General features: G+C 35.2%; 3 protein-coding genes and 1 long non-coding RNA gene across 5 annotated transcripts; 2 read left to right on the top strand and 2 right to left on the bottom strand.

The window, feature by feature from the left end:
* Positions 1 to 307: 307 nt before the first annotated feature.
* Positions 308 to 3,229, top strand: LOC108468117 (uncharacterized). Its single transcript, XM_017768975.2, has 8 exons — positions 308 to 601; positions 935 to 1,048; positions 1,181 to 1,249; positions 1,374 to 1,393; positions 1,478 to 1,530; positions 1,700 to 1,730; positions 1,839 to 1,920; positions 2,783 to 3,229. Exons 1-8 carry the CDS (start codon positions 415 to 417, stop codon positions 2,986 to 2,988), a joined length of 762 nt encoding a protein of 253 aa, XP_017624464.1. The 5' UTR covers positions 308 to 414; the 3' UTR covers positions 2,989 to 3,229.
* Positions 3,230 to 4,144: 915 nt separating this feature from the next.
* On the top strand, positions 4,145 to 8,234 carry LOC108467544 (agamous-like MADS-box protein AGL15). Of its 2 annotated transcripts, XM_017768199.2 has the most exons (8): positions 4,145 to 4,799; positions 5,780 to 5,858; positions 6,083 to 6,147; positions 6,253 to 6,352; positions 6,464 to 6,505; positions 7,025 to 7,066; positions 7,150 to 7,322; positions 7,468 to 8,234. In XM_017768199.2, exons 1-8 carry the CDS (start codon positions 4,618 to 4,620, stop codon positions 7,532 to 7,534), a joined length of 750 nt encoding a protein of 249 aa, XP_017623688.1. In that variant the 5' UTR covers positions 4,145 to 4,617; the 3' UTR covers positions 7,535 to 8,234. The 2 variants fall into 2 exon arrangements, with proteins under 2 accessions (XP_017623688.1, XP_052887920.1); XM_053031960.1 differs by having other exon boundaries at positions 7,150 to 8,234.
* Positions 8,007 to 8,939, bottom strand: LOC108468710 (UPF0496 protein 4-like). Its single transcript, XM_017769579.1, has one exon. The coding sequence runs from the start codon at positions 8,937 to 8,939 to the stop codon at positions 8,007 to 8,009; it is 933 nt and encodes a 310-aa protein (XP_017625068.1).
* A 9,515-nt stretch (positions 8,940 to 18,454) lies between these two features.
* Positions 18,455 to 21,032, bottom strand: LOC128296305 (uncharacterized). The gene is made up of 2 exons (XR_008286869.1): positions 20,946 to 21,032; positions 18,455 to 18,724 (listed from the first exon to the last, which is right to left on the bottom strand). It is a non-coding gene; the product is annotated as an uncharacterized LOC128296305 (long non-coding RNA).
* Between the last annotated feature and the right edge of the window lie 1,531 nt (positions 21,033 to 22,563).

The raw sequence follows: 22,563 nt of genomic DNA, 5'->3' as shown, positions 1-22,563 counted from the left end.
ATAGAAAAATATTGATTAAAACAATTTTTATTTTATAAATTTTAAAATAATTTACGTAAAGAGAATTAATGATTTGACCAATTCCTCCGTATCTAAAGACCTTGAAAAAGACGGGAGAAAGAAAGAAAAAAAAAAGGAGGTTCCTTGTAAGAGTAAGATGATGTTTGGGATTAGAGGCATAAGCCTCCGTTAAAGCAAAAACTAAACCACACCTTGTGCCCCCATTGACCCCACCACCAAACCCCCAAATCACGTCCACCCACACGCTCCCACACTCTTTACCTCTTCTTGCTTCCCATCCCGTTTTCCTCACCAAACGCGCCCCCCCACTTCCCCTCTAAAAAAACCCTGTTCTGGAAACAACTCAGGAAAATAAATAAATAAATAAATAAAACGACGAAGAAGAAGAAGAAGATGTTCCGTGATGTTTCAAGCTGCAACACCTACAACTATGGCGATGCCTTGTATTGGGACTCCCGTTATATTCAAGAAGCTGGTGGTGCCTTTGACTGGTACCAACGTTACTCTTCTCTTCGCCCTTTTGTTCGTCGCTATGTCCCTACTTCCTCTCGTGTTCTCATGGTTGGCTGTGGAAATGCCCGTAATTTTCTCCTCACTTTCTCTTTTTTTTTTTTAATTACTATTTCTAAATAACTACTTTTAAATGTCATTCTTGGTTGGTGTTTTCTGATTCAGTTAACTAACTGCATGATATTGTGTTTGCTGAGCAAGTGTGGGAAAAAGGGTAATGGATGAAATATTGAATTTTGACGGATTTGGTTTTTTAGGCCTATTGGTTTGCAACTTCAAATCTAGGGTTTTGCTTGCATGCTAAGTTTGGGAAATGTCGTAAAAGAAAATCAAAGAATGCATTTTTCATATATGTCAAGGGGATCACTTTTGTGAGAAAAAATGCTTCTATTTTTTTTGGCAGTTATGTCGGAGGATATGGTCAAGGATGGATATGAAGACATTATGAACATTGATATTTCCTCAGTGGCTATTGAAATGATGAGAAGGAAATATGAGTTTGTTCCTCAGCTGAAATGTATCCTTCTTTTTAACCATGAGAGAATGCGGGGAAAGCCTCTCAACATTTTACTATTGTTTTTGGTGATTCTTGCATCGTGTTCCATTGGCTATACCTGTTTCTGTGGTTTCCTTGATGGACCCTAAATAGACATGCAAATGGATGTCAGGGATATGAGTTTTTTCCCAGATGAATCTTTTGACAGTGTTATGGATAAAGGTATGGCATCATGTTTCCATTAGTTTGTCAAAAGTTGCTGGCTTTCTGCTTCAAATGCTAATGAAACTTAATTTTTTTGTTGTTTCTGAATCGCTACTCATGAGCTGCTCGAAATTTGATTTAGGAACTCTTGATTCTTTGATGGTATGATACGTTTTTCAAATGCTTGAACTGTTTCTTTTGTTTGCTTTATAAACTCTAAAGGTTTTTTCTTTTTATGTGTTTCAGTGTGGCACCGATGCTCCAATAAGTGCTTCTCGGATGTTAGGCGAAGTGAGCAGGTTCTAAACTTAATGGTCTTTGTTACATAGATCCCTTATTTTGTAATGTGAACCTGTTGTTTGTTTTCCCTAGAGACATATAGTATTGTCAAATAGGAGTTGCCTCAATTGTTAATGCACTCATTTTTGGAATTGCTAGCTAAATGCCCTTTTGTTTTCTTCTTGGTAGACTTCTCAAACCTGGAGGGACCTATATGCTGGTAACCATTTCCCAAATCTGAAAACTCCATTCTAGCAATGTTCCCCTTTTTTTTACTCTGAAACTTCAAAATGGATGACATGTTTGTAATTAAATGTGCCTTTACCAGATAACTTATGGTGATCCTTCAGCAAGGATGCCTCATTTGAACCGGCCAACGTATGGTTGGAATATATTTTTGTACAACCTACGTAAGTTCTATTTCTTCTCATTTATATGTTTGGCTATCTTTCATATCATATGGTTTCAGATTACTGTTGTTTCTTCTGAAAAAAATTCTGGAATTATGCAAATATTTTAGTCGTGGGACTGGGAATTACAAATGCTAGTTAGGATTTCCTTCTTTTGTGACTATGTTAATCTTGCACGATTTTGCTCGATTGGATTATGTTTCTCTATTCATTAATAGAACCACCTAAAGCCCATTTTGTACTCTCTTTGCTTTATCCCTCCGCCTTGTTCTTTTGTTGGAATTTGAATCCCCACTTTGCCTGGCTTTCTTGATTTGAGGAAACACGGATCAGAGGACGTTACTTGTTTAGGAAGTTAAATGGTGCTAGCATTTCTCCTTTGCTGCTCTTCCCACAATTACTTCTAGACACTCTAAAGCTGGAGATTCTTCCAAGAAGCTATCTAAATAAGATGACCAAATAAAAGGTCTTTTCATTGTAATCCAAACATTCTGATGTTCTTTCTAGAAACCAACGCTGTCCTACCCTTGCATGCAATGGGGTGCCAAACACAATGGTGACGTCTATCGGGGAGATTCAGATAGGGTAAGTCAGTTAGGACATTACCGAACTTTGTTCATTTCCCCCCAAAGAACCAAGATACTCTTTGTCTCATATGATCATCCTTAACATCCTATGTTGTATGTGTAAGAAAAAAAGGTGTACTGGCTCCATTCATTTAATTGTTTGCATATAAAAAATTCAAAAGGTTACGTAATTTCTGCATCTTTACCAGCAAGTCCATTGGTCACAAGGAAGAAGGAACCTTAGTTTTAGCGTGTTTCAAACTGTTTTCTTAACGCACTTTTTGTTTCATCTGCAGCCAGACCGGATTTTAAGAGGCCTGGAGGTTGTTCATCGACAAAGTCGTACTTGGAGCCAATTCCAATCACGGAAAAGGGATTACTTCCTGCGGACTTTGTTTTGGAAGACCCGGATTCTCACTTCATATATGTTTGCAAAAAGATGGATGACACAGAGCTAAGGAACATAATACCCACCTATCCATTAACATCTGAGATTTTATAGTGAAAAGAGTAAAATGAATGAAGTGCAGAGGTAGCATTTTATACTGCTTTCAGAAGCTTCAACATCACATTTGGATTCATAAGCATTTGTATAATTATTGTTACCACTTAGGACATTTTAGTAGGGAAAAAAACTATTGTTTGTAACCCAAAAAAAGGAATTCTGTATTTTTTTTTTTTGTGGTTTGAAATATTAATTCTGCTGTTGGACAAAAATAAAATGCAAAACATTCAGCTTATAATTATGTTTTTAGTGGATTAATACTCGCACGGTAAGGACAAAGCTCAAACTCACATTTTGTCGAAAGGTCCAAATAAAGGTTTATTACTTGCTTTTATCCACCAGGGAGATTTCTTCCTTATTAGCTGTTATAACACTTAAATTCGACTGTGGGATAAATTTTCATTTATATGGAGAATGAGGTCAGTGATTAATTGGTTAAATCGGTGGGTTTGATTAGTTTTATTTAGTAATTCATCAATTTTTAATTATAATCGACTAAGATTGGTTTTAATTGAATCCAGTTGGATAAATCAATTTATTTTATATATTAAAATAAACAAATCAATTTATTTATGAATTTTAATAGGAATTACATTTAGATTGCAGATTCGGATATTTATAAAATTATTATTTGTTTTGTAAATTCATATCTGCAAATTTGGATAGCATATATATTCAAATGCGATAGTTACTCGGATATCAATTATCGAATTTACATTGTTTATTGATGTAATAGATGTAGATTTTAATTTGAACATCCGAATTTAATGATTATAAAATGTTTATAATTTTGATTATACATATAAAAAGAATTTTATTGCCTTTGAATTTGAACTTTTGTGGGGTTGGATGCATGAAAAAATGATTGAAAATTTTAAAATTAATTTTTTCAGATTTGAATATCAAATGAATAATGATATTAAATTTAGATTTGGATAATAATACTTGCTAATAACCAAAAATATAAAATATTTTAGGGAGAGAAAGAAGGAATTTGGGAAATAAAGCTTAAAAAAAGCATTGTTGTAAAATTGTAGCAGTAGTGGCAAAAAAGGGAAAATTTAAAACATTATGACTCTTCTCCAAATTTGGTACATACATATTACCAAAATCCGATAGATATATGTAGTGGTAGATTTTAGCAGATATGGCAAATCCAAAGATGCAATTTATAGCAACCAAAATCCCCCCTTCTCAAAGATTCAAATTCAACCATTAAAACTCCCAAATCAACTACTATACATAAATGGAAAATTGATACTTTCTAAGTGGTATATACAAAGGTCGGGTCCAGCACCAGTACCTAAAAATGTAAAATCTCTCCAAATGTGGCAAAGGGAAATCATGCGAGGCACTCCAAATAGAATTACAGAGCGCCATGCAAGAACTTGTCGTTTCCAGTCTCTAAAAAACGCCTTTCCTTTTTCAGTTTTTTTTTTTTTTTAAATCTTCTCTTTTCACTAAAATTAGCATTCCTTTTTTTCTTTTTAATGATCAAAAGCAAAATTTAAACTCAAGGCGAATAGTTGTTGGTCTTTCTTCTTTTGTCTCTCAAACATTGAATTGAATTTTTTTGCCTCTTGTTTTCTGTTTTTTTCTAGAAGAAACAGAGAAGAGAAAAAAAAAATGGGTAGGGGGAAAATAGAGATAAAGAGAATAGAGAATGCTAATAGCAGGCAAGTTACATTCTCCAAGAGGCGTGCCGGGTTGCTTAAGAAGGCTAAGGAACTGGCTATTCTATGTGATGCTGAGGTTGCTGTCATCATTTTCTCCAATACTGGCAAGCTATTTGAGTTTTCCAGTTCTGGGTATGCATTTATATATTTAAAAAATGAATTTTCTTATTTATTTTTTTTATGTTCTTATCATTGCATGAATTGTTTTTTTTTTTTTGGTTGGATTATAACTGAGGCTTACCCTTTATTATTTATGACATTTTTCATTACTTTTGATAATCAGAATGGTGTAGTTTAGTGGGTTTTGGGAATTTTGATTTGTTTGAATTCCTGCATGTTTGTTTGAATTTGTTTCTGCTGATACTTTCGACTTTCTGTTATTTTCTGTCATTTTGTTATGAAATTTTCAGCCCTGCCATTCTTCGCCCTTTTCAAAATTGTTATATTTGATGATCCACAGTACGTTTTAACTGGGAAAAAAAGGCTAAATTCTGTTCAATGAACTTTTTAACTGGGAAAAAAATGGGTTTGAGGAAGAAACAACTTTTTGTAGAATTGTGTTTTTATTTTACCTTTTGTTCCTTAATTGTTGCTTTGCATGTTTGGATTGCAATTGTTCATGTAAATTTAAACATTTCACTTTTTTCTGGGACACATTAAATTTATTTATTGTTACTGTGAGGTTTTGTTTGGGATTGCAAGGATAGAATATTTTCAAAATTCTTAACATTCGTTTGTTTGCTTGCTTTTCTACCTACATCAGTGAGAAGCTATATTCCTTTTATATCTCAGCTGAGTTTCTCATTGAGATTTCAATAGAAACTTGGTATCTTTGAAGTGTTGGCCTTTGATGACAAGCACATGTTAATCAATGTGTGTGTCTACATGTTAGCCCCAGGGATAGCAGATTAGTGAGATAGGGGAGGCACCCTGCTATAGGAGATTAGAAAGTGCTCAGCTTTCTTAAGGATTGTTTATTTCAGTGTGTTGATTGGGCTCATAGTCTAACTTTATGTAATGGGAGGGATGAATGTTCTAATATAAAGACTATGCAACTAACTTCTTCATTGTAGAGAAAAAGGTATTGTCTTATTCATTTGTTCCTTGTGCAGCATGAAGAAAACATTTTCTAGATACAACAAGTGTTTGCAAGGTTCTATCGAGATGGCTCTAGTCGAACATAAAGCGGAGGTAATCTGCATTTTATGCTTTACATACACAAATCCGGTTTCCTTTGGTCTTGAGACAACATATTTCAATTTCATCATCTGTATGTGGTTACTACCAGTTGAAACATAAGTTGACTAAATTTTCTTTTCCAAATATGTTTCTGTTTCATTTATTTATTTTTCCTTGCAATGGTTTTATGCTGAAAGAATACATATGGATGATTTCAAGTGTACACTTGTTTGCAGAAACAAGTCTGTAAGGAGGCGGATAATCTGAAGGATGAAGTTGCAAAGCTGCAAATGAAACAGTTGTATGTTATCTTAATTATCTGTTTTGTTCTAAGTGTTACATTTTTCTCCAATACAGATATATTACTTTTCCTTAAAATAATTGTTTCTTTTTTCTGATTTTGTAGACAGCTGCTGGGTAAGAACTTGACCAGCGTGAGCTTGAAAGAGCTTGAGGTCCTGGAGCAGCAGCTAAGTGAAGGGTTGTCATCTGTGAAGGAGAAGAAGGTTGTATGACATTTTCTCCAAATTCAACAGATCAATTAAGTTAATTGCACACTCATTTCTAGAAACAGTCTGTTACCTTTAGAGGACTTAATAGGAATCCTACCATTTCAGGAACAATTGCTCATGGAACAACTAGAGCGATCGAGATTACAGGTATGCCAGGTCCCACTCTGCATGTCCTGTTATATATATAGAGAGAGAGTTAACTTTTCATGTCTTTGTTTTGTTTAAAAAAAAAATCATATTTTTGAGCAATTAAGGTGGTGCTCAAGTTATCTCCAATTATAAGTTCATTTTTCAAAGAAAATCAGATCCTGATCACTTTTGGAGAATGCTTGTTTATACTTGTGTGGAGGAGGCAAGGTCTAATGAAACTTGTAACACATTGGCTATAAACACCTGAAGTTACTCTAAAGTGAGAATATTAAGGATGGCAGTATGGAAATGGTTGGAACCAGAAGGACAGGACGAAAGTGGGAAATGAAAAGTTTATGGAAAGTAGTTACATTTGTGAAATATCTCACACTGAGAATGGCTAAAAGTTACAGTTCCATGCATCTTTCCTGTTGTGTATTAGACAATGAAGTGGATTAATATCTATTCATTTAAAAACGATTGTTTTTTTCTAAACCTTCAAGTTAATTATTAGTCCAATTGAATTTCTGTTTCCAGGAGCAGCGGGTGATGCTTGAGAATGAAACTTTACGCAGGCAGGCAAGTTATATTTCCCTTTACAAACCTGGAAATCATTCATTATGGTCACCTGAACCTATTTTTATTTTTGCCGAACAATGCAGGTTGAGGAGCTAAGAGGTTTCTTTCCATCAACTGATCACCTGGTCCGATCCTATCTTGAGTACTATCCTGTTGAAAGGAAGAATTCTCTGATGAGCCATAACATTCGCGGTCCAGATGTGACCTGTGCTTGCAACCTTGAAAAGGGAGATTCAGACACGACCTTGTATTTGGGGTATGTATTTCTTACGTTTGGGAACACTTGGGAAACAATAAGAACTGAGTTATACTATTATCAAAGTATTGCCCTTATCATACTATTTTAGTCAAATCTTTTACTGTATTGTTTAGTCCCATACAATGTCTCTCTTTGATATCAGGTTGCCTAGTGATCATCCCAAGATAAAGAAACCTGAAAGCCATTCCAATGACTCAGAGAGCCAATAGGGGCCAAGATGATTCTTTCCTTAATACTGTTCCCTTTGCCTCTCTATTGGGGATGACAAAACCATGATATGGATATGCTACAAGTGACTCTAGTTTGGTAGTTTTTTAAAGAACCATTTGTCCAAATTACAGAAGTAAACACAGTGAAGTTATAGATGTTTCTTTTCAGGTAATGGATACACTTTAGGTGAAAGAGCGAGGATATTCGCAAATAGGCTTTCCTTTTTGTATCTAAATGGTCCTAGTTTTGCTTTCCATTGCAATTTCCCATTACCAACATGAATTAGTGAGGTTGCAGTTCAGTGTTTCATTTGGTGACTCAGAAAATTTTGTTCTATTTCCGGACTTTAGCAAGAAAAACTGTTCTATTTCCATTAATAATTTTGAAGATACAATATATAAAAAAAATGTCACACAAATCTGTATGTGCATATTTTTTCTTCTATTTACATTAGAAACTGGGGATTTGATGTTATTGCTTGCGTTGCCGAACACCGTTAAGCAGTTCATTTCTGGCTGCCAATACACTCGAAAACAGGGCATCCACTTGCTTTTCTAAAGCATCCATCTCCTTCTCGAAAACACCTAACTTTCCACCGAAATCCATGGCTGCAACACTGGTTTTCCCAGAAAGGATTGCTGATACTAGGGAATTTGCTGCACTGTTCAGCTCCTTAACCTCTTTTAATGTCTCACCTTTCTCCACCATAACCTTAAAAACACATGAATCTACATCAATTAACAAAGCAGAATTGAACCTGACAATCACTTGTTTGATCTCCAAGTATGGTTTGGTCTCTCCAGACAAGGTAGCCAAAACAACCCCAAATACCCATAACCCAACACTCTTTACCTCCATCAAAGCTTCATGGACTACCCTTTCCTTGCAAGAAGACAATTTCCCCTCACCACCTTCCTTGTTTCTAACCAGTCCCTTTAAGTCCTTGCTTGAACTTTGGGACTGGATTGCTTTGAGATGTTCAATCGCCGTAGAAGGTGAACTCTCCACAAGGTTCAAAGCATGAGCAAAGGAAAGCCGAGCCTGTGCCAAGTGAGAAAGAGAAGAAGTAACACAGTTGAGAAGCTCCAGTAAATGCAAGCCGTAGTTAAGATACTCATCGAGGGAAGCAACATCCCAGCAGCTCATGGGGTAGTCTATATCCCCAACCAGCTTCAAAAACGCCTTGTTGATAACAGGAAGTAACTCAAAACATCGCTGAATCCATGAAAAAGACAAGATTTCTGAACCAGGTTCTGGATGCAACAACTGATTCACACAATTCGAAACATCAGACCGAAAAGCCTGTAGAGAGGCTGACAAAGCATCAACCTCTGCTTGGTGGTGGTGGTAGTGATTTTCCAGCTTGTGGTATAATTTACTAAGCCTTTGTACCAAGAGTACCATTGAAGACAACAAAAAGAGAAGGTTTTTTGGGTTTAGTTTTGTTGATAAGGTTTCGTTTGAGTTTGGGTAAGATTGTTGAAATTTGTTTCATTTATAGAAAGAAGGAAAGCAAGAGGTTGGTGTTGCTTCAGCTCAACATAAAACAGCAGCATGTTGCAAAACAATAGGCCACCATATTAGTTGTAGTCAAATGTTCTTATCCTGTTTTTATTTTAGTGTATGCGAAACACGGTTTTGTAAGCACAATTTGGGGGAGAGGGCAGGTATGATATTTTTTTAATTTGGTCTTTAAATAATTTTTTATTCATAATAGTCCTTGAATTTAACAAATATTTCTAGTTGTTGATTACTTTCGATAATCTTTTTGTTAAGGATTAGACACATGAATTAATTAAAGGGGTGTATGTTGATGATGGGTGATGCATGCAATAAAGTGGCAACTAATATTGTCCGTTGATCTAGTTGATTAAAAAGGACAAGTAGGACTTAGCTGTAGGTTTCTGTTCTTACACGGTAAGTAAAGTGATTGATTGCACAGCCTTGTGTAGGGACCATTGACCAATAGGGTTTCAAGACAATTGCACTTGAAACGTTTTTATAAAGGCTTTCTACTGGGCTTTATCATCGCAACTTGTATGGCGGCAGTCGTGTTGGATGAATTCCACGGGTTTTATAATTCTTTAATACTCTATTTTAATGAAAGATGGGGTGGATGTTGTTTTTGGGGTTGAGGAAATTAGTGGAACACATGGGGAAATTGTGGAATAAAGATGGTAAACCTCATTCAACACGCCATACTGAATCCTGCGTTTGGATCATTTCGTGGAGTCATTATTATTCAGCATCATTGAATAAATACAAAAACCAAAAAAAAGGAAAATTTCCCAAAATATCCTAAACAACTTTTGAAAGAAGAATAGATACAAAGAGAACAACGATGGGTTCCTTTCGATTGCTCCCAACTTGTTTGGTGGCCGACCCATTCTGTCGCGATGTACTAAAACTCCATTCGTGGCTTGCTGCTTCTGAATCCCATCATAAAGTAGTTGGGCCAATGAAAATTAAACTCCTATGATATGAGCTAATTTCTTTTTGTTGAAAACAAACATAACAAAAATAAATTATATGAACTATTCGAGAGGAACTAAAATTCTTATATGAACTATTCGAGAGGAACTAAAATTCCTCTTTTATTAACTTTAAGGAAATCTAACACTACATTTAGAGGGGTCTCTACCAGTTGTAAATCCTTTTCCGTTTCAAAGGCCAATTTGGCAAGATAGTCAGCACATTATTCTCCTCCCTGGAAATGTATCTTAAAATCCATTGACTTTCTTAGGACAAAATACGGTGTATTCTTCTGATTAGGGTAGAGTTTGAGATCTTCGAAACATTGTCATGAATAGCTTTAACTACCTCCAAGCTATCAGAGTGAATAACCACATTGCTATGACCTTTACGTTAGATGAGTTTTAAGCCATCTAGAATGCCCCAAAGTTTTGCGTCAAAAATTGAACAATTCCCTAGGAATATGTTATAACCAATCACCCATTCATCCAGTCACCTGTACCATCTTGTACCACTCCTCCAACAGCTGCTCTTCTTGATGTTACTTAAACAGTACCATCGGTATTAAGAAAGGTCCAATCCCTGGGTAAAAGCTCCTCATAAGGTAAGCTTATATTATTAATCGAACCATCTCTAGGAGCTAAAGAAGATTGTTTGGCCCAATACATGGAAACCTTAATGATCTCGCTAGAACTCCAGGATTTCCTTTGAAAGATGAAAAGATATCAATTCTTCCATAAGCGCCAAGCTAATAATCCGCAGAGGCAAGCCCAACTGATTTCCCCATCAAGAAGAATCAAAGTATCCTGCAAATTAAAAAAGATCCATTTGTATAGAGAGTTAGAAAAAAAAAGTTTGTTGGTTTTCCGAGACTACCTATTTCCAGACTTCCTTAGCCAATGTGTAATATCGAATAATGTGCAAAATGTCCTTAAAATCATGTCCACAAATTGAACAAGAAGAATCTACAGCTATGCCATGCCAAACTCTTTTCACATTGGTGAGAAGTCTCTACTTAAGAACTGTCTAAAAAAAGAAACGGACTCTGTACGGACCCGAAAATTTCCATGCTCTCTTCCATAACTCGTCATTAGAACTCCAAGAATCCTCTTTCAACACCTTGTATGCGTTTTTAATAGAGAAAGTGCCAGTTGAAGTATGGCGCCAATACAATCTATCAAGTCCTTCAACTGGGTGAGGAGGAGGAATTCCCATAATGTGAGTAATAATCTCTTCTGGTAACCAAACCTGCAAAAAATTAAGGTTTCAGTTGCCTTCTCCTGTGACCAAATCACTAAACAAAAAATTAGTATTAACATTAGCATAGGCAGGTAAATAATTAACCAAAGGACCAACGTTAGGAATCCACTGGTCTTTCCAACATTGAATTTTATTCCCATCATCGACAGATCGATATGAGCTAAAATTTGAGCAAAATAAAATGGTGCGTAATTGGCTTGGAGCAAAACAGAGCATTCCAACCTTAGTGAAAATGATACGTTTTAATCTTTCAAGTAACGGATGATTAGTTATTTTGGCAGAACAATTGTCAATTGTTTGTTTTATTTCTTTTTAAATATTATCTAGATGTAAGGAGAATAACGAGCAGTACAGTTTATACATTTTCCTTTCCTCTTTTAAGTTTTTTTCTCTTTTTTTTTCTTCCTCTGAATCTTGTTTCTGCAAATTTCTACATTCTGGTTTAACTCTTAATAGGGTATCAGAGTTATCGATTCTGATGGTCGGGGAAGGTGCAACTACTCGTGTTCAAAAGGAAGTCAATGTTCTACAACAAGAAATTGTGAAGGTGCAAGGAGAACTATCACAAATAGAGTCAAGATTGGATGCCAAGTTTGAAGCTCGCTTACTTGGGTTCAAGGAAGAGTTTAGATCTGAACTCCTCGGATTATTTGAATAGTACTTTGGTTCGTCGGGGCTTTGCCAACAACGAAGCTGCTCGAGAAAAAGGAAAAAGGATCCTAAGAGAACCTCCCCTTAGTTTTCCTCCTAAAGAGACAATAGGAAGTTCTCACCACAAAACACCATTACTAGTGGAAAGAGACCTAAATCATGCCCAACCAGAGGTGTTGTCAAGAAGAAATTACAGAATAGCTTGTCCTCATTTCAATGGTTCGGACTTCAGGGTGTGGTGGTTCAAACTAAGATAGTATTTCGAAGCTGAAGCTGTGGTTGAAGGTGACAAGATCAAGATTGTGTTGTTAAATCTCAAGGGAAGGGCTCTAGAATGGCACTATTTTTATGCACAAGTAGGGGGAAATGCAAGCTTTAAATTGGACCAACTATGCTGAAGTTTTGAAAGAAAGGATTGGGTCCAACACATTCAGGAACCCCATATCAAAGTTGGTCTCATTAAAGCAACAATGCTCGGTTGAGAGTTACCACAACTCTTTTGTAAGCCTTCTGAATCTTATGCCCTAGATATTTTTGATAGCAACTTGAAGCATGAGGTGAGTTAATATTTGTAATTATTTGAACCTCAAACATTGGTCGAAGGCCTATTGTGAGTGGCACTCCAAAGAGAGTTTTTCTTGTAGCCTCTAGTCCGGTAACTCATTTTGGATCTTCAGGGACACTATTTGTTGGTTCTGTTAAACCTGTCACTCCTCCACATACTAGAACAAGAACTATTTTAGCCTATGGTTTTGTCAATACTTCCAATTCTTCTAGAGCCCCGTATAGGGGAATTAGCCTATTATTGATAGCTGAACAAGAGCAAAAAGGTTTGTGCTTTTGGTATGAAAACAAATACTATGTGGGTCATAAGTGTGTCAAGGGCCAACTTTATCAAATGTTGAAAGACTTTCAGTTTGAGGATGAAGGAGAAGATTTACATGAATACGGAGAGCAACTAGAGGAACTTTCAGGAGATGTAGAACAACCCCATGAGCCTGTTCTGTCATTACATACCCAAAAAGGGTCTCAAGGCCCTCATACCATGAAAATCATAACTACTGAAGAACCTACAAGACGATTGTGCTAATTGACTTGAGCAGCACCCATAACTTTATGGATGCAAATATGGTGAATAGACTATATTTTCCTTTGCGTAATCAGGAGCAGCTTAATGTAACAGTGGCAGATAATAGAAACTTGATGACCAGAGGAACTTGTAGAAAAGTGAATTGAGAATCTCAGAGATTTAGTTTTGTAACAGATTTTATAGTATTATCGGTGAAGGGGTGTGACATGGTCTTAGGAGTATAGTGGCTACCATTTTTGGGGTCAATTACTTGGAACTTTGAGTTTCTGACAATGAGATTTTTGTTGGACTAGAAAGAGTCCACTTGGAAAGAGATTTTACCTGGGAGCATCTGAATCTTATCTGTGAGCCAGTCCTCTAAATGTCTAGCTTAAAATGGTCAAACTTTGAATCCTTGCACTATGATTATGACCTCCACAACTCATGTTTGCCTGATTGTAGCTCCTTTAGTAACACATTTGGGTTTAAAGGCACACCTTGATGAGTTTGCTGATATCTTTAGCACTTCTATTGGTTTACCACTGAAAAGAGCACAAGACCACAAGATCCCTTTGAAAGAAGAGAATATGATAGTTAAGCTTCGACCCTATAAATATCCAATAGTCCTAAAGACTAAAACGGAGAAAGTAATTCAAGATATATTAGTTGCTGGTATCATAAGAGATAGAACGAGTTCTTTTGCATCTCCCATAGTAATAGTGAAGAAAAAAGACTGCAGTTATAGGCTCTATGTGAACTACTAGCAACTCAATCAGTTGACCATTAAGGATAGGTTTCCTATCTCTATTATTGAAGAGCTGTTGGATGAACTAAGTCATGCTAGGGTCTTTTCTAAGTTGGACCTTAGATCCGGATATCACCAAATCAAAATGGATGAATCAGATTTCCATATAACGACCTTCAAGTCCCATGAAGGCTAGTACAAATTTTTAGTGATGCCATTTAGCCTCATTAATGCCCCTTCAAACTTCCAATCCCTCATGAATGCTATTTTTAGACCATTACTAAGAAATCCAATTTTAGTTATCTTTGATGACATCTTGGTGTCCTCAACGTCATGGAAAGAGCATCTATCACACATTAGGATAGTCTTTGAAATTTTGAGGCAACTAACACTTTTTGTAAAGGAAAGTAAATGTACTTTTGGGACAAAATGAATAGAATACTTAGGCCATGTTATATCCAAAGGAACAGTAGCCATGAACCAAGCCAAAATTGAATCTGTAATGAACAGGCCTATGCCAACCTGTACTAAGGAGTTAAGGGGATTTTTGGGGCTGACTGGTTATTACAGACGTTTCATTAGGAACTATGGGCTACTAGCTCGACCCCTTACCGATTTCTTGAAAAAGAACACTTGGAATTGGAAATATCCAATGCTTAAAGCATTCCAACTGCTCAAGGAAGCCCTTTGCTCAGCACCTGTGCTTACCCTTCTAGACTTCTAGATAGAATTTTACATTGATACAGATGCTTCAGGTTTCAGTATGGGAGCTGTACTTTAGCAACAAGGGAAACCAGTAGCATATTTTAGTAAAGGTCTGGGTGTGAGGCATCAAGCATTGTCGATCTACGAAAAAATACTTGCAGTACTATTGGTAATAAGAAAATGGCATGCTTATTTGGTTAGGAAACATCTCAAGATTAGGAAAGACCACTAAAGCTTGAGGTTTTTGTCAGATCAACTGGCTATTATTCTATTTCAGCAAAAATGGGAGGCCAAAATTCTGGGATACGACTATGAAATCATTTATAAGAAATGATGCAGTAATGTTGTAGCTGACTCCCATTCTAGAAACAAGTCTCTTCTAGTAGGTCAAATATGACAGTTAAATGGTTCCACAATAGTGTCTAAATTGTTGAATAAAATCTAAGAACCTTATTTATCTGATAACTGACTGCAGAAACTGTGTGAAGAGGTTCAACAACCATCTTCTCAACATCCTAAATATGTATGGAATGGGCAGTTTTTAAGAAGAAAGGAGAAGATAGTGGTAGGGAAAGATAAAGTAATCAGAATGGGACTATTTCAACATACAAGTGTCATAAGGGTTCATTCGAGTATTTAGACTACAAGAAAAAGAATGTCATTAGTATTGTACTAGAAGGGGCTGACTAGAGACATCAAAAGTTGGGTTAAAGAGTGCATTTTTTGCCAGAAGTGCAAAAATGAAACAGTAGCAAAATCGGGTCTGCTCCAGCCATTACTTATACCAAAGAGAGCTTGGTCATCTATCAGTATGGATTTTATTGAAGGACTTCGCAAGTCGAAGGGTAAGTCCGTCATCTAGGTAATGGTGGATAGGCTTACCAAGACAATACACTTTTTGGCTTTATATCATCCATATACCATTTTGATTGTGGCTAAGAAATACATTACTCATATAATTAAGCTCCATGGACTGCCTAATTCAATCATTTCAGATAGAGATAGGGTGTTTATCAGTTATTTTTGGCAAGACCTTTTCCACTATGTTGGTACAAAAGTGCAACAATCTACTGCTTACCATCCCGTATCGGATGGTAAAACTGAGGTTTTGAATAGGTGTCTTGAAGGGTAGCTTAGGTGCATAACAGGGGAGCTTCTGAATGAATGGGTGAATTGGCTTCCAATAGCAAAATGATGTTATAATTCTACTCACCATTCAGCCCTTGGCACTACACCTTACGAGGCCTTGCATGGCCAACCTCCTTCTCATCATATTCCTTACTTGGTTGGTTATTCTTTGGTGCCTAGTGTAGACCGAAACCTACAACAAAGATAAACAGCCTGAAAGATGCTCTAATTCCATTTGAAGTAAGCTCAGAATCGAATAAAATAATAAACAGATAAGCATAAAAGTTATAGGGAATTCAAGGTAGGTGATTTGGTCTACTTGAGACTTCAGCCATTTAGGCACACTTAGTTAGAAAAATACTCAATTAGAAACTTTCCCCCAGGTACTTTGGACCCTTCTAAGTTGGACCCTTCCTTCTGGTTCGAGAGTACACCCCATTTCATATGTCTCAGCTTAAGAAGCACGTTAGGTCCACACCAATTTAGGTAGCCTTACCTGTCATTGATGCTGAGGGAGTTTAGACTAAGGAACCAATTTAAGTTTTGGACAGACATATTGTAAAGAGGGGCCACAACATAGTTACGAGGATCCTGGTTGAATAGGCAAACTCATTTCCAAAAGATGCAACTTGGGAGTTTTTTTACTAGATTAAGAACATGTTTCCTCATTTTAGTCCTTGAGGATAAGCATATTTTGCAGGAAGGGAGTGGATGCTAAGAGCTAAAATCTAAGCAAAACAAAATGGTACATATTTAGCTTGGAGAAAAATGGAGTGTTTCAACCTTAATGAAAACGATGCGTTTTAATCTTTTAAGTAACGGACGATTAGTTATTTTGGCAGGACAATTGTCAATTGTTTGTTTTATTTCCTTTTAAATATTGTCTGGATGTAAGGAGAATGACGAGCAGTACAATTTATACATTTTCCTCTCATCTTCTAAGTTTTTTCTCCCTCTCTCTTCTTTTCTTCCTCTTAACATTGTTTTTGCAAATTTCTACATTCTGGTTTAACTCTTAACATCCTATGATATTTTTTATCATTAATTTATTCAACTAAACAATAAAATATTATTAATTATTTATTTCATTCAACCAACATATTAACACTTTATTTTTTTATTTCAATATTTTCAAATGACTATTCTATTCTACTAAACTAATCGTGTCACAAGACTTGGATTGAAAATAAATATACGTAAGCATTTATATCCAAGCTCTTTTCTTTTGCATTGGGGTTATTGATAGTATTTATATCGAAGCTTTTTTTTTCATTGGGATTGTTGATTGCATGAGATGTGTGAAGATCCAGTTACTTCTTGTATATGATTAGCTGGAGTAGATATCTTCGGCCTTGCATACAAGACTGTGCCTCTAACCTTTTTGTTCAATACTACCTTTTAAACTATGACAAGTGCCATAGTTATTGAAACCTAACGAAATCATTTAGTTGGACTTGAAATTGATCGGTATACCAGTTTGAAGTAAGGAAGAGAGTTGTTTGATCTATGAATCAATATGAATTGAGATAAAAAAAACTGTTTGAGTTGACGATTGAATCAAATTTTATAATTTTTTTAATATTTATAAATTTTTAATAATTTATTTAAGGAAAAAGTAAACCGACAGTCACTCAAATTTAACATTTCATTCACTAAACTTTCAAAAGTGAACTCAATCATTAAACTTTACGAAAATTACAAATCAGTCACTAACATTTTCAAAAAGTGACAAATTAGTCACCTAAGCCCATTTTCCATTACAATTCTAACGAGACAGTTGATGTAGGTCCTTAACTCGCTGATATGGCCCGTTAACTTACCGTATTGGACATGACAATCAAAAGGACTTATCTTTTCAGGGAAAAAGGACAACTGAAGGGATGAACAGAAAAAAAAAAGAAAAAGAAAAAGGGATGATAAAAAATTAGGGAAAGGGAGAATTAATTGAACTTTTTAGAGAAAAGTGATGGAGTAAGATTGGAGAGAATGAAGGTAAAGGGATAACCATTGTCAATTTCTTTCAGGAGAAAAAGAGACCGGGAGAACATTGTTGGGATGGTTAATAGAAGAGAACCAGCCGAAGGTGTTCCATCTATTGTCAATTTGGGTTTATGATTTTTTGGATTTAGGGAGATTTAGGTTTATGATTTTTTGGATTTTTTTGTTGAAATATGTTGCATTCGTATGGGGTTATGCACTATGTATGTTTGTATTCAATTGGTGTATGATTTTTATTGGAATTTTTAAAAAAATTTGTTTAAGGTTTATGACAGACTTAGATTTGTATAGCTTGTATTGTATTGTATGATGTCCTTTGCTTGGTTATTGTCTGTCATGTGCATGATAGAACTGGATTTATTTGTATTAAATTATCTGGCATGTGGACCTAAGTTGTGTATGTCAAAGACCCTACTGCCTTTATGTAACACCCCTCGCCCGCATCCGACGCCGGGACGGGGTTCGAGGTGCTACCTGACTTTTACTAACACTTCCATACTAAACAGGGCCATGAAATCTCAAATAATTAAAAACTTTTATTTTCACATACAATCTGTCCCATATACAGGCTTACGAGGCCCAAAACATACATCCGGAGTGGTTCGGGACCCAACCGAGAACTCATGAAAAACTTAGAAAATCTCTTGCATCAAGGCTTCATACGCCCGTGTGGGTATAGAGCACACGCCCGTGTACTAGGGACACGCCTGTGTCCCAAACCCGTGTCCAAAAACCTGGACAAATACAAGGCTATTTTCCAAGCCATTTTGTCACACTCACAATAGATACACGCATACTTATACAATAACATACAACATGGCAAAATTAGGTACTTAAACATTCCTAACATGTCATGATTATGGCAATTTCACATGCAATAGATATCATAGATTTTACTCACATCTTTACCACATTCATACTATAATCATTATAAACTCATCACATAATACCATAGCACATGTATGCATAATTAAAATAGATTTACAACCCCATAATCAAAATAGGCCAACACATATTGTTAAAGCCATATCACATACTCTAATATTTAAACTCCTATACATGCCATAGGCTCAAAGTACTTGAAATCACTACACCAATAGCGTTAGCTTGACAGTGTGATAATATCTCTGACGGCCTCCAACCCGAGCTAACCTAGAAACTCTAGAAAACATGGGAAAGAAGAGGGGGGGTAAGCTTTCGCTTAGTAAGTTCATATGAAAACAATAAGCACTCATTAACTTGTTTTATCAATGTTTACAACATATTCTGAAGTTCACTACAAGCTGTCTTTCTGAGCAATGGTCACTAAATTATTTATATCTGGAGCTAAGAAACTCTGAATTAAGTTCCGTTAATTTTTCCTGAAACTAGACTTATTTTCCTTTCTTTCATAAAATTTTCAGAATTTTTGGTTAAGGCAAATAGTACAGTTTATTCCTCAAAGTTACCTCTGATTCACTGTCTGACAGTTCCGACCCTTCTGTACTAAAGTTCAATTATCTCATAGTACAAGACTTGAATAATGTTTTCGTCTATTTCTCTTGAAACTAGACTCATATGTCTACTTACTAATTTTTTTCTAGAATTTTTGGTTGGGCCAATTAGTACAATTTATTAGTTAAAGTCTCCCCTGTTTCAGGGTATGACCACTCTGACCCCTATGCATTGAAAATCGAATTTCTCCCTGTAAAAAATTCCAACGACCATGGCGTTTATTTCTCCTAAAAACAGACTCAATAAGGAATCCATTCATGTAAGGTATGACTCTTAATAATTTTTTCACAATTTTTGGTGAATTTCTAAAGTCAGAATAGGGGATCTCAAATTCATTTAGACCCTATTTCACAAGAATTCGAATATCACACAATATGAAATTCTTTTTCTTCCTCTATTTCTTTCATGTGAAAATAGACTCATTAAGCTTTAATCCCATATTTTATTCTGCCTCTAACTCATTTTCCACTATTTTTAGTGTATTTTCAAAGTTACACTACTGCAGTAACTCAAATCTGTCAAGGCTAAATTACTCATTCATGATCATTGTTCACAAAATTAATACAACATCGTTTGTATAATCATCACCGAGACATTCATATCACATTTTCATTTATCATCTTACCATATTGTTGTTATGTCAAGTTTTCAACCCGAGGGTTAAGTACATACCTGTTCAAAGTATCCATTTCACAACATTTACCAATATGTCCCTTTCATCTCGAGTATTCCTCCATTTGAGTAGAATTTTACCCGTTGAACACATTAGAATATAATTCGGATACATGGAAAGTTTGCACATAAGTGCCACATATGTAGCCAAGCTACCATGTAACCTGCCCATAAGTGAACTCGGACTCAACTCAACGAGCTCGGGCGTTCGCATCCATAAGTGAACTCAGACTCAACTCAATGAGCTCGGATGCCTAGTTACATCTCATGAACTCGGATTCAACTCAACGAGTTCGAACATTCACATCCATAAATGAACTCGGACTCAACTCAACGAGTTCGAACATTCGCATCCATAAGTGAACTCGGACTCAACTCAACGAGTTCGGATGCTCAACCATCTTAGTGACATGTCACTTGTATCCTAATCTATTCCTAAGGTTCAAACGGGATTTCCTCGAACACATATCCTTGCCATCTTCCGTAAAATACCGAAACCAATACTCGGTAGCACTTTATATTTAACAGATAATACACATAACTTGCATTTTATTCGAAAATAACCACAAAGCATATATTTCATGATAAAAATCAGCATATCATATATTTAACATCAATAACTTAAAAATAACAATTATGCTACATTATTTACACATGAACTTACCTCGATACCACAAATGTGAAAAAAAAGACGTAATTATCCCTTAATCGATTTCTTTCCGTTCTAGGTCCAAATATCAATTTTTATCATCTAAAATATCACATTCAACTTATTAAAACAATGTACTGATCAAATTAGTCCATTGACACACTTGGGCAATTTTTACAATTTTGCCCCTATATTTTGCCAAAATTACCAAATTACCCCTAGGCTTGTAAAATAATTTTTATCACATTTCTTTACTCCTTGAGTCTAGATGAACCATTTTCATAACTATAGAAACTCATAATTTCAGCTATTTCACACATTTACAACTCATTTTACAACTTAGCAATCTAGCCCTTTTTAAGGTGTTTTCATTTCTTTCACAAAAGTTGTTTATTAGACAACTAAGACTCATAATCTTCCATAAAAACACAGCAAACAACACATTTACTCTCATGGAAAAACCCTAGACTCTTCATCATTTTGCAAAATAGACCCCTCATGAAAGCTCATGCTTTAGGGGTTCCAAAAATGTAAAAATCATTAAGCAAAGACATTAAAATCACTTACAAGCAAGGGAAATATGTTGCTGAAATTTTCCAGCTTCAAAGCCCTTTCTTTGCTGCATATTTCGGTGAAGGAGAAAAGAAAAATGATAGCTTTTTCTTTTTGATTTGTTAATAATAAAACTAGTCAAAATTGGTGACCAAATTTCACCTAATTTTGACTTTTCAACAATTTTGTCTCCCATGGCCTGCCATCACACTTTCAATTGCCTAATTTCACTTTAAAGACCCCCAATTTAAGATACAAGGCAATTTAACACCTTTAGGTATTAAAACACAACTTTTACCTTTTACGCGATTTAGTCCTTTTTCGAAATTGGACTAGAAATTGCTAAAATTAACTTACCAAAATTTACATGCACTTATAAAATTATATTATAACACATAAAATAATACTAAAATAATTTTCTCTGGCCTCAAAATAGTGGTCCCAAAACCACTGTTCCGACTAGGCCCAAAATCGGGCTGTTACATTTATTGTGATTGATTATTGTTTTCCATTGATATTAAATTTGTTTGGTAGGTTTGAGTTTCTTTGTTCAAATATGTTGTATTCGCTTGGGGTTATGCACTATGTATGTTTGTATTCAATGGGTTATGATTTTTTATTGGAATTTGTTTTAAAAAATTATTTAGAGTTATAAGCTATTTGAATTCAATATGAGTGCATTGTGTATGTTTGTATTGTGTGATGTCCTTTGTTTTGTGTTATGAAACAGGCATTTGGAATTGTTTTCCATTGATGTTAAATTTTTTGGCAAGTTTACTTGATGAATTTAATGAAAGTGAAGAGAACTAAGTGATTTTGATATATCTGATAGTGAAATAGGTGATGATGTGTTTAATAATACTGAAATGAGAGTATGTGATAAGGTTAGGGTTAACTTGGATGGCTTAAACATGAATGATGTAGAAGTTGATGAAAAAATCCTGATTTGAAAACAGTTTTCTTGCATAGCGAAAAATTAAAATTTTGAAAACCAACCAGTTTGTGATATTTATAGCAATAAACCTTAATCGAATTTGTACTTGTGTTTTTGGCTTAACGGGGATTCGTTGTTCCTGACTTTCAATCAAACAATCTTCTTCGCTATTTGAACCATTTTCTAAGTAATCCATATAAGATTGCAAATGGATCATTTTCATTTTCATTTTTGGAAACTTAAATTCATTTCCAAATGATTGCATTTCTCCATTTCAGAGAAAACAATAATAATTCCTAAAATGTTTCCCATTTTTACATTTCGAAGGAAACAATAGTCATTCCTGAATATTCCCCATTTCATTTTTCCTATTCATGTTGTTTATTTCTATTCAAACACATAATTCATTTCTGGTTTTAATGAGCTAGTGAAGAGATCGATTGGACATATGTAGTTGAGGCTTAAATAATTTATAATTGGTTTTGACTTTTCACCTATTAATTATAAACTTATTTAGTCATGAAGTCATTCCACTATAGTATCGTAACTGAGCTTTCCCTAACGACATACCATTATGAAAGCAGCTATTCAGTGCTCGTCCAATGACCTTGTCATAAGTGTGTTACCCTCATAGGATATTATTGATCTTTTTAGGATAGTATTTGTTCTCCCAATATGATCCTATTTTATCTCATGGTA

The sequence above is a fragment of the Gossypium arboreum genome, chromosome 8, assembly GCF_025698485.1.
Source record: "Gossypium arboreum isolate Shixiya-1 chromosome 8, ASM2569848v2, whole genome shotgun sequence".
NCBI classification, from domain to species: Eukaryota; Viridiplantae; Streptophyta; class Magnoliopsida; order Malvales; family Malvaceae; genus Gossypium; species Gossypium arboreum.
This window is presented reverse-complemented; position numbering and strand designations above follow the sequence as displayed.

Excerpts from the sequence above, each read along its gene's own strand:
- LOC108468117 (XM_017768975.2), top strand. The coding sequence starts at position 415 with ATGTTCCGTGATGTTTCAAGCTGCAACACCTACAACTATGGCGATGCC. Across the intron at positions 602-934 it reads GGTTGGCTGTGGAAATGCCC|TTATGTCGGAGGATATGGTC; the intron begins GTAATTTTCTCC and ends TTTTTTTGGCAG. Across the intron at positions 1,921-2,782 it reads TATATTTTTGTACAACCTAC|CCAGACCGGATTTTAAGAGG; the intron begins GTAAGTTCTATT and ends TTTCATCTGCAG.
- LOC108468710 (XM_017769579.1), bottom strand. The coding sequence starts at position 8,939 with ATGGTACTCTTGGTACAAAGGCTTAGTAAATTATACCACAAGCTGGAA.
- LOC108467544 (XM_053031960.1), top strand. The coding sequence starts at position 4,618 with ATGGGTAGGGGGAAAATAGAGATAAAGAGAATAGAGAATGCTAATAGC. Across the intron at positions 6,506-7,024 it reads TAGAGCGATCGAGATTACAG|GAGCAGCGGGTGATGCTTGA; the intron begins GTATGCCAGGTC and ends TTCTGTTTCCAG. Across the intron at positions 7,067-7,149 it reads ATGAAACTTTACGCAGGCAG|GTTGAGGAGCTAAGAGGTTT; the intron begins GCAAGTTATATT and ends CGAACAATGCAG.